This window comes from Lactuca virosa, chromosome 1 (assembly GCF_052849685.1).
Source record: "Lactuca virosa cultivar CGN04683 chromosome 1, Lactuca_virosa_CGN04683_v6, whole genome shotgun sequence".
Lineage (NCBI taxonomy): Eukaryota > Viridiplantae > Streptophyta > Magnoliopsida > Asterales > Asteraceae > Lactuca > Lactuca virosa.
Genome location: NC_136426.1, coordinates 285,828,326 through 285,840,324, shown reverse-complemented (window position 1 = coordinate 285,840,324; position 11,999 = coordinate 285,828,326). Strand labels below are relative to the sequence as shown.

The 11,999-nt window shown below is 33.7% G+C and overlaps 1 protein-coding gene across 2 annotated transcripts; it reads right to left on the bottom strand.

Annotated features, from left to right (window-relative positions):
- Window positions 1-732: 732 nt before the first annotated feature.
- DEG15 (protease-like protein) lies at window positions 733-6,879 on the bottom strand. Of its 2 annotated transcripts, XM_079085930.1 has the most exons (14): window positions 6,687-6,879; window positions 6,541-6,587; window positions 5,961-6,105; window positions 5,820-5,867; window positions 5,676-5,726; window positions 4,852-4,986; window positions 4,235-4,339; window positions 4,016-4,119; window positions 3,258-3,343; window positions 3,086-3,180; window positions 2,445-2,967; window positions 1,465-1,627; window positions 1,251-1,342; window positions 733-1,110 (listed from the first exon to the last, which is right to left on the bottom strand). In XM_079085930.1, the coding sequence occupies exons 1-14, from the start codon at window positions 6,750-6,752 to the stop codon at window positions 854-856; spliced, it is 1,917 nt and encodes a 638-aa protein (XP_078942056.1). In that variant the 5' UTR covers window positions 6,753-6,879; the 3' UTR covers window positions 733-853. The 2 variants fall into 2 exon arrangements, with proteins under 2 accessions (XP_078942056.1, XP_078942058.1); XM_079085932.1 differs by lacking the exon at window positions 6,541-6,587.
- Between the last annotated feature and the right edge of the window lie 5,120 nt (window positions 6,880-11,999).

Sequence of the window (11,999 nt, the reverse complement as noted above, 5' to 3'; positions counted from 1 at the left end):
TATGAAGTATGTCAATATTGTATATATATATATATATATATATATATATATATATATATATATATATATATATTTACGGATTTGATACTTTCTTAAATTTTATTGAGATGATGTTGGATTTTTAAGATGATATCTCAACTATTAATATATACATATTGATGCATAAAACCTTAGTTAAAATAAACCCACATGGAATAAAAAACCTAAAAACAAATAATAAAATTTGTGTGAGTTGGGTTCATGTACCTAGGTCATGATAATGGAAGAGTTTTCCTTCTATATTTTTTTTTTAATCAAATGGTAACCTTAGAGTTATGAGACAATGCAATCAAGACATTTACTTAAAACGATGAAAATCTTATCCCCCTCTTAAGATCTCATAAACTTCACGATCAATTTCACGTTTGTAAGTTGTAATATGCAAAAAATTGATATATTTACAACAAATCATGATTTTACTTGATATATTCGACGGGACATATCTAATTTATTAATTTATACATTAGTATTTCTATTCTATTTAATACATAAAAAAAAAGTTAGAAATTGAGACATTTCGCAATTAAATTATAACCTTTTAAAGATTTTTCCTTATTTATTGTCTCTTTCCTTTTCTTAATATATCGTCGTTTATCCAAACTACAACACATACAAACAACATTTAATCAGAACATGATGGTCATAACTTTTAGAAATTTGCCTTTATATAATTTTCCATTCTATTTCCTCAAGTTTGTCGTTAATTTTTTAAATTTTATTTAAACATTATTATTTATTCAGTCAACACTTTATACATACAACACTTAATAGGAATCAGAAAAAAAACGCCTTAGTATGCCATAAATTACTACTTTCACAATTTGCTGGGAAGATATTTTGAAGAATCACCATCCTTGTTGTCAAGAGGCGATGCTTCTTTCAAGAATTCTTGTCTGTTTGCTATAAATTTCGCAAATTTGGAACCCTTTTTCTCTTCTCCGGGCAGCCCGGGCAGCTGGTCGGGCAATGCTGGTCCTGGTTCAGGGGTTGCGGGCGGCATCAATGCCCATACAGAAGAAAGTTGTTCATTTGGTCTGTCAAGATCTTTCAAGATTGATATATCTTTCATGTCTGCAAGAAAACACCAAATGAGACCCATTTTCTTTTTATTATGGTTGGATAATAATAAATTGTTGTTTACACTTACAATATTTTTCTTATTAGTACACTAAAAAAATCTACTCAATGTTGTAATGATGAATAAAAAGAACCTTTTGAGAAGTTGAAGACAGGCTGTAATGCTGCACATGGAATGCTGAAATTTAAATGAGGTATTACTGTCCCCCCACCATGCTTAGCATTACTGTAAAAAAAAATTTAAAAAATTAAAAAAAAAAAAATTACAACTCATTAACTACAAAATTTATGCAACAAAATGAATTTCTTACTAATTAATTAATTTGTAGATTAATTTTGTTTTGTTACCTTGTAACAAGACTGATCATGTGACCATTTGAATTAAGAATAGCACCACCACTACCACCAGGATGCACGGCGGCAGTTGTTTCAATCATTGCCGGAATATCTCCATCTCCGCCAGTTTTAACTACTTTTGCCACCACACCCACACAAGCTGATGGAAGAAAATCTGATGCAAAATTCATATGAATATCATCAGATTAATGGTTTAAAATGCGAGAGAATAGACATGTATCTAGTTTTAGTGGTAAATGCAAGAAATAACAGTGTACTTTTATCTCTTTAATTGTAACCATATCCTACTTTCATTTATTTCTATTAGTGCATTGTACTCTTTGATATTTTTCTTATTAAATCATTACACTTTCAAATTTATAGCATTGTACATTACATTATTTTCTTATTAGGGCATTATACTTTGAAAAATCTACCCAATTATTAAGTGAAAATCTCATTGTATTGAATATGATGTTATGTTTTGCATTTAACTCTTTAATTTTGACTAAACGAAGAAATATTCTAATTTTCATGTGACAAAATCATGTACTTTTTATGAACTTAAACTTTAATACATCCAATAAACACATATTTTTTTGAAGGGAAATCTCCAATAAAGTCCTAATATTTTGGTTCTCCCAACATTTATATTTTGAACAAAAAAGTCTCGATTATCTAATTTTATACGATAATCTGTCATTTTCTGTTGAAAAAAAATAAAGAGTGTTTTGTTAATCTTGGCAAAATATAAAATAATCGAGACTTTTCTGTTCAAAAAATATAAGTTGGGATTAAACTGTAAATAGACCAAAATTGAGACTTTATAAGAGATTTCCCTTTTTTTTAAAGCGGAATGTTGTATTATACAAATCAACATAAGCATGTTGCTATCTTTTTTCCATTTAACCCTGTAATCTTGACTACAAAACGAACTATTCTAATTTTCATGGCATAAACTTTAAAAAGAAATTATGAAAAACAATATTTACCACAACGAGGGCCAAAAAGTCCATGTCCAACAACATAAACCTTCGATCCAATCAAGGGACAAGTAAAGTCCATAACAATCGGTTGCAACTTATGAGGCACAAACTCAAGCTTCAATATTGCAATGTCCAAAGGTCCTTTACAAACATACACCACATTTGCATCACACCAAACACGATTATCCACATAATCCACCCGAACTTGTACCCTTTGATTGAATTCTCTTTCTTGTTTAGCTTCTTTTGAATGGGTGAAAAAGATATTGGAAATTGTGTTTTTATGGTTTTCATGAGGTTTCTTGAAGCGCCATGGCTCAAGAAGGTGAGCATTAGTGAGAATAAGGCCATGGTGGTTGAGTAGAACACCGGATGCCCATACACCATCACCGATTGTTATAAGACATATTGATGACGTGGTGTTTTCTATGGGATTTGGAGGGATGACGTGGCGTTTTAAGGGGGTTTTTGTGTTGGGTGATAAAAATCTTGTACATGATGTTACAATGGCTTCCCATGGAATCACAAGCTGTTATCAAAACAAGATTTAAACTTTCAAATTTTTTCTTATCAAGGCATTGTACTTTGATTGTATTTTTTTTTTCTATTTTCTATAAAAAAAATAAATAAATAAATAAAAATATTACCTGAACTTCAGCACCACTACCCCTCTGCCTCAGTGGCCTTGTAAGCATGCCAACTATCTTTGATTGTTCCCCAAAAACCGGGCTGCCTTCCATTCCTGAAAAAATATATATAATTAATCAATTTTAATTTTTTAATGCAACTAAAAAAAATCAAAAGAAAAATGTTTTTCACCAGGAAGACATCGAATATCTGCCATCAACAATGATATGTGAGAGGAACTTGGAGGGTAGTAATTGGAAACATAGCCAACTGATATACTGCTCCAAATAGCAAAGGGTAAATATGTCAAATTGTCAATCATCTTAAAATAGTAAGAGACAAAATTACAAGAGTAAATTACACGAATGGTCCCTATGGTTTGGGGTAATTTGCACGTTTGGTCCCTAACTTATTTTTTTATCTCAGAAGGTCCCTAAAGTTTGTTTTTGTTGCGCGTTTAGTCCCTGTTTTACCTAAAAAGACTATTTTGCCCTTGATTTTTAAATTTATTTAAATAATATGGAGTAGGTAAGGTAAGGTAAAGTAAGGTGAGGTGGAAATGGGGTTGGGGTGTGTTTATTTAAATAAATTAAAAAATCAAGGGCAAAATAGTCTTTTTAGGTAAAACAGAGACCAAGCACGCAACAAAAACAAACAGTAGGGACCTTCCGAGTTAAAAAAATAAGTTAGGGACCAAACGTGCAAATTACCCCAAACCATAGGGACCATTCGTGTAATTTACTCAAATTACAATACAAGACAACATATTTTTATTTCATTTCTAACTTAGTGATTGGAGTCTAAAAGTTGTTACTAAAACCATCCAAGTTTTGATTTATTTGTTCATTATAAGATTCAACTTTTCATAAACTTGTTTATATTATAGAATGACTTAATAAATAAATAAAAAAAAAAAGAAAAAAAAAGTAGGTTGCTATTTGTTGAATGACCTGTTGGAGAAATGGGAAGGAGACAAAACACCAAAAGGAGCACCAATTGCTAGAAGAAGATCTCCTCTCTTAATTGAAGAACATATCTTTAGGTTTGGAAGATCCTACACAAAATCATTTTCCACTAATTCTCCAGATTTATGCAACTGAAAACAAAAACAAAATAACAGAATATATTTTTACACAAAATATATTTGGTGAAAGAAAAATGAAAAGCACCTCAAAAGTTTTTGTGGAAAGTTTCAGAATTGCAATTCGAGTCCCCAAATTTCCTATTAGAGTTGGATCAGTTGATTGTGATTCCAGCATTGAAGATCTTTGAGTCTGAAATAATCAATTAATATTTTTTATATTCCATCTGAACACAATATATAATTAGAACTAACAAACTTTTATTTAAAAAAACTAAAAAATTAAACATAGTAAAAGCTCAGTAAACCCCAAAAAGTTGCAATAGAAATCATAATTTAACTAAACCCATGAAATTTCAAAAAAAAAAAAAAAAATTGAAGTCATTGGAGGTTTACATAAATAATAAGGGTTTTATGCAGAAAAGTCCCATTATTCTGGGAAAATCACATACTCTGTCATTTCCTGTTAAAATAAAATAATAAAAAAAAAGACTTTTTTGTTAATTTAGGCAAAATGTTAAATAATCGGGACTTTTCTGTTAAAAAAAAGGACTTTTTCGTTAATTCACATTCTTTCAAGAATTATCCATTCTATTACAAAAAACAATCATACTTTTTTTTTTCGTTTCAATGGAATCAACAATTCCATTCGATGATTCAGAGTATTTAAATTTTAAATGATGTAATGTTTGTTAAATTAAATACCTCTTTTTGTTTAGAATCAAAAATCGATTGATGAGCATCATTATATGAGGCTAAAGACCAACCAACTTCCCACCCATGATCCAATGACCCTCCTACTAAAGATTCAAGAGCAACAGATGAACCTGGAATATCAACCTTCATACAAAAATAAAAAATAAAAAGTTAATTGTTTTTTAAAAAAGATTCCACAATTTATCTATAAAAATTTGCAGCTGTCTTTTCCCAAACAAAAGATATAGTCTTTTTGACCTTTGAGTATAATAAACGATACATCGTCTATATCTTTTGAGAATTCAAATTAGTATTTGGAGCAAATTACACGAATGGTCCCTATGGTTTAGGGTAATTTGCATGTTTGGTCCCTAACTTATTTTTTTAACTCGGAAGGTCCCTACTGTTTGTTTTTGTTACGTGCTTGGTCCCTGTCTTACCTAAAAAAGACTATTTTTCCCTTGATTTTTTAATTTATTTAAATAAACACACCCCCAAACTCACCCCCTCACCTTATCTTACCTACCCCACTATTTTTCTCTATTTAAATAATAAATTTTTTAGGTAAGATAGGGACCAAGCGTGTAACAAAAACAAACATTAGGGACCAAGTGTGTAACAAAAAATAACAGTAAGGACCTTCTAAGTTAAAAAAATAAGTTAGGGACCAAACGAGCAAATTACCCCAAACCATAGGGACCATTCGTGTAATTTACTCTAGTATTTAACTTTGTTTGACCTTAAAAGTCAAAGTGTACATCTTTTGTTGGCAACACCAAGGGGTAATTTAGTAAAAAAAACAAATAGAAGTACAAGCAAAAAAACATGTCTACCAACGTTATAAGTTCAGCAGATAGCCAATGAGGAGTTCCTTTAGCATTCCCCTGCATGTGTTTTTTTTTTTCTTGATTAAATTAATCCTTTTGCATTAAGTAAAAGAGAAACAACGCCTAAGTATTGGAAATTATATCTTTTACCTCAACAAATATATCTATCTGAGCACCAGAAATCAACTCTGGTTTGACCTGATCAAATATATAAACAAAAAAAAAATCAGAGTTACACACCAATATCTCATACGATACCAAATTTATAAGAAAAGTCAACTCATGTTTGACCTGAGACATGTGATCTCTATGTTTTGGTGAAAGAAATGGCTCGATTATGGATGCAACTGTGAGAACCAATGACATTGGCTCACTGCTAACATTAAATGAAGTAGGCAATAACACTCCAGATGCTGAAAGAGTCGTTTTCCCTGAGCTACAAATATATAAAATAACCAAAAAGTAGAATCAAAACTTTAGGGTTTGTTCCAAACCAACACCAAACACATAGAAATGGAGTTTCTCCTTGCTGGAATAAACCGAATTCAGGTTTAATTTATCAGTAATCACTACTCATGATCAAATTCAAATCACAAACATCTCTACAAAGCTACCAGTGGCATCACTGATGATTTTTCGTGGGTTTGAATTTTGATGTCGCAATTAGCAGTTTAAGTGTTGGTCAAAAACTGATTATGATCTTGATTGACTAATTATTGAATGGATTTGGTGAAGCAGTTAAGAGTTGGAAGAAAACTGGTAATTACGATTAACATAAAATTACATAAACGTATTAGGAATTAATCGATAGAACAAGAATGAAGAGCTGAAGCAACTACGGAATTAACAGTTTGAAGTGCAATTAACATACGTGTAATGATGGAAAGCGTGCTTTCTCATCTTCAGTCCTTTTGGGTCCTGAATTTAATCAAATATGAGGGGAAAAAAACAGTTCAAAATTTGAGGTTACGGGAGAAAGGGGTTTTGACTTTAAAATAGGTAGAACTAGAAGCTTACAGGGCCCTGAACTCTGATGATAACGGAGAAATTCCGAGCAACGTCGACGATCTCCGGTAGGCCCATACTGAGATTTTGAGTTTGTAGTTTGGAATTGGAGTCGTGTTTGATTTTTGAATGAGGAGAATCTCATCCGGTTACGACTTACGAGGTGACTTCATCAAACTTGATTAACAATACATGCTGCTGCCGATTTTCTACCGCGTGACTCCAAACATGAGTATCTATTTTTATATATTCCCTAAAATTTTACGGGTTAGGTTATACACTTTGTGGACTCGGCAAGTAATTCGGCAACCTCGGCGAACACATCGGGCCGACCATTCGGCGAGGCGAGTTCGGTTCGGCAACTTGGTGGAATATTACCGATGAGAGAGTGTAAGGTGTTGTTTGTTTTGGAAGTGGTAAAATGTGTTTAGTCTTTTTCCGTGTCTGCGGAAGAAGACGTGGACCAAAAGTCTTTTCTGTATATTCATACAAAAAGTCTTATTACAAAATGATCTTGGGTTTTTTGTCTTCCAGAAAACGAATGGCCTTTTGGGTAAACATCTATCCTACTGCAGACATAAGTTTCCAAAAAGTCTTTTTTGCCAAAAAAACAAACGAGCCCTAAGGGTTTGGGGAATTTGAATCTATGATCGTTTTTTATGGTCATAATTGACCTTTTTTTTCAATTTCTGTTTAAAATTCACCATCTTTCTACCCTATATTAATACTACTATGCAAGGTTGTAGAAAACGTTCGACATAGGCTCCGTAATGGACTGTGGTCAAGGGATTAATCGGCTAGGCAATGATTAATCGGGGACCATTAATTATTAAAAAAGTTAATAAAAAATTAATAAATATAACATTAATCCTAAGAATATAACATTAATAAATATAACATTATCAAATTTACCCAAACTTTGTTTTTTAATATTTTAAAACAATTTATAATCGTTTTTTTATAACATAAACTCATTATAATTATTAAAAGGAATTAAACGGACAATAATACCTCTGCTTCTTTAACTCTTGCCTTGAACCAAATCAAACCCACTAATTCTTAACGTCTCCTATCTCCGTCCATAGAGAGGCCCCCATCTGATGGTTTACTTGGAAGATAGCATTATCAAATCATTAGATTTTAAAAGAATACCATTAAATCCACCATTAGTTGCAGAAACAATAGTTTTAGTTCTTGACTCCTAAACATCCACAGTACTACAATCCTGTCCTAAAATCCGACCTATAATTCACCAGAAAAAAAAGCAGTGTTAGAAATCAAACTTAATACTATAAACTTCTCTAGACAAAATAGACGTAGATTGATGTTTATGTCAAACCCATGACCTCCAAACTACAAAATTGTTTTCAATTTGCTAACTCTACAAGAATATCACTGACAAAACTTTTGCATTTACACCAAAATCACTGAAATTTCTCTTAAGCATTTACACAAACACTTGACATGCTAGTTATCAAACAACCATATCAACCATATCACTGAAATCGTGATTCCCTGTGATCAAACAACCATATCAACCATATCGACACCGATTCCATCCATAAACAAGAACACGAATCAGATTACTTAATTGAAACAGAATCGGTTCAATGCTTTAAATAGAATTGGTTCAAATACATGGAAAAACGAGAAAGGGAGAAAACATGCGTGAAATCAATTGTATACTAAAATCAAAAAAATAATTGGTACAACACCATATCTGCGTGAAATCAAAGAGGAGCACAACTCTTGGAGGTTTAATGGCGACATGTCATGATGGTTGAGAACGAGAACAAACAAAATTGCGATGGCATTCATCAAATTCGAATGTATCTAAATGCCAGTGTTTCATGGTTTCGTGGTCGTAATCTTATAGCCACTCAAACTCTCCCAGAAACGACGTATGAAATCGTCGGACCTGTGTTGATGAAATTAGAGTATGAAATCGATGGACCTATGTCGATGGAACGACGTGATCTTCAATCGTTGGACCTGTATCGATGAAATCGCTGCCAATGGGCTTATTAAAGAAGTAGCTAGCAGCAACCTAGTCAGATAGTTTCCAAAAATTCATCTGATCAGATCATTGATAAACAAGGATCATGTCAAGCTGGAAGTGGAAGCAGTTTTGAGGGTGTAGAGGGTTAAAGTTTCCCAGATCGACGGTAGGATAATAGATGAAGGAAAACATATTCTATAAAAGGGGAGCCGACTCCTTTGAAAATAAAACCCAATTATGCTTTGGGTTAGCTTGCTCCTTTGAGCCAACGGGTCCATAAGCGCTATTTGGTCAGATTTAGAGTCCGAGTTGGCCCGATTAGTCCGATTTGGACCGGTTTTGACCGATATTGACCAAGGCCGATAAGCCTAACCCTCTAACCCTTATTCGTAGGCGGTTTGAGGTCGTCAAGCGTCTAGGCGCCGATTAATCGGCCGCCTAGACCGATTTTTGCAACCATGATACTATGTATCATATTTCATCCCACTTCACATTCTTTAATTTTTCATTCAAGCAACCTCATTTTTGTGAAAAAGTGGCTTCTCCTTCCTGTAAACTAACAAGACATAGAACGGCTAGGGTTTCATATTATTATCAAATGAGAAGTACAAGATACAATGAAAGGAAAAGACATAATATATAGACTAGCTAATTAGGGTTTTCTAGCTAATGGCCCAACATAAAACCCAATACAAAATAAAGCCCACAATCTTATTAGGCTAACATCCCACCCCCCCCCCCCATCAAACTCACAATGCAACAACAATAAGCATTGAGAGTTTTTCAGACATAAAATGTAATCAAGGAGCAGTTAATGGCTTCGTAAGAATATCAACAATCTGCAAATTGGAAGGAACATAAGGAAGGGAGATAGTTCCCTTCTGGAGATGATGTCGTGTGAAATGATAATCAATCTTAATGTGTTTTGTGCGCTCATGAAACACTAAATTCTTTGCAATCATTATCGCACTCTTGTTGTCACAATACAAAGGGGTAGACTGAGAGATGTGAACGTCTATATCTGCAAGAAGCCATCTCAACCAAACAATCTCAAAAGTGGCGATAGCCATGGCTCGATACCCAGGTTCTATAGAAGATTGAGAGACAACATATTGTATCTTACTCTTCCATGATATCAATGAATCTCCAAGAAAAACATAATACCTAGTAGTGGACTTACGATCATAAATATCATTATCCCAATTAGCATCACTATAGGCACGCAGCTCAAGAGAGGATGTAGATGGAAACACAAGGATGCGAAACTGAGTACCACGAAGATATCTCAAAATACGAAGAACAGCTACCCAGTGAACAGTAGAAGGGGCAATCACAAACTAGCTAACCATATGAACTGCATGAGCAATATCTGGTCTAATGACAATTAGGTACACCAAACTGCCTACAATGGTACGATAAAGGCTTGGATCTTATAAGGGGACACCATCAATTGGAGAATACTTTGCATTACTCTCTATATGCGTATTAACTGTACGATTATCCGTGAGTCGTGCGCATTCTAACAAATCTGAAATATACTTTATTTGAGATAATAGATAACCCTTTGGAGACTGAACAAATTCAATCCCCAAGAAATAATGTAACAAACCCAAGTCTTTCATAGCAAAACGATGATCCAAAATCACGCTATAAAGACTTTATACCATCATGATCATTATCAGTAATAGTCATGTCATCGCATATAAGGAAAGAATAATCTGATCTGCGCTCGTACATCGAATAAATAGAGCCAAGTCATGTTTACCTGGTTGAAAACCAAGAAAAGTAATCACCATAGCAAATTTCTCAAACCAAGCACGAGGGGCTTGTTTGAGGTCATATAGTGCTTTCCAAAGTCGACAAACTTCACCTGGTTGGTGAGTAATACCAGGGGGAGACATGTATAATTCCTCATGAAGATCACCATTCAAGAACACATTCTTGACACCCATCTGATAAATCTTCCATTGGCGAATGGAAGAAACTGCAATCAAGGTGCGAACAGTCGTCATTTTTGCAACAGGAGCAAAAGTCTCATCATAATCCACACCATACTTTTACACATACCCTTTCACACCAAGTCTGGCTTTATAAGGCTCAATGGATCCATCAGACTTTGTTTTGATTTTATATACCCAACGATAACCAATCGTGTGCTTTCCGGGCGGAAGCAGAACCAGATCCCATGTATGAGTCTGATAAAGAGATGCAAGTTCCTCCGCCATAGTGGTCTGCCAAAGGGGATAAGAAACGACCTCTTTGTAGGATGTTTAGCTCAGAGAGACGATGTACGTTAACAATAAAGGAGGCAAACGCTAGTGATTAAGAGGAATAGACAAAGTCAAGAAGCTTTGTGGACTTCTTATTATGATAAGGCCTCGATGGTGGGGGATCTTGATGATATGCAGGCAGAGGATCAATGACAGGTAGCGGATCAATAGCAGGTGGTGGATCATCAATGTCAATGCTAAACAGATCAATAGTATGAAGCTTCTCTCGGGTTGCATCATGTGACTGAACAGGAATGCTATAGAACAGAATGTGCTCAAAAAATGTGACATTGCAAGGGACATACAATTTCAGATTTGATGGATCATAACACCGATAAACTTTCTGACTAATACCGTATCGGAGAAATACATAAAAGGCTAATTTTGAAGACAATTTATCTCTTTCTCTACATGAGGCTTCAAGACAAAACAGGTACACCCAAACACTCGTAATGATGATGTAAGATCCCATGGAGATGAAAATTACGAAATTTAAGAATCATACATAATCGTAATGATGATGTAAGTTGTTAGCAGATCATTCGTATTGATTATTGTACTTTCACTGACCATAGAACTTATAAGCATTGTCAAATCAACTGGAGGTGCACACAAATATTTCAATTAAACACAACAGGTTATCAACCTCAGTTCGTGTGCTAGTAATAACTAAAAGAATCATTGTTAGTTGACTCTTGCAAAATCAATATTAACTTGACTTCCACTGACTTCTTGACATGTGAGTTTTCTCTCAAGGAACATTCATTGACGAGCTAAAACAAACATTCAAAAGGTCGTGTGGAAACACTTTCATAAAATAAGACTTAGTTTATCTTTCGTTTCTCGATCAACGAAAAAACATCAAAACTCCAATTCTAAATGTGCTAAAGTAAGAAAACATTATTACTCCACATATTTTCGGAGGTGTTATGATCCTTCTTAGTTTGAATTGAGTTTCAAGATATGATTCATAGTTACTAGAGCATGGCTCTAAAACTAGATTTGGAATGAAGCATGACTCATCTATGATCGAACCATTTCCAACAATGTATGATT

Coding starts and splice junctions, on each gene's coding strand:
- DEG15 (XM_079085930.1), bottom strand. CDS start 6,752: ATGGGCCTACCGGAGATCGTCGACGTTGCTCGGAATTTCTCCGTTATC. Junction 6,588..6,686: donor TCATCAGAGTTCAGGGCCCT/GTAAGCTTCTAG, acceptor GATTAAATTCAG/GACCCAAAAGGACTGAAGAT. Junction 4,120..4,234: donor TTTCCACAAAAACTTTTGAG/GTGCTTTTCATT, acceptor GATTTTGTGTAG/GATCTTCCAAACCTAAAGAT.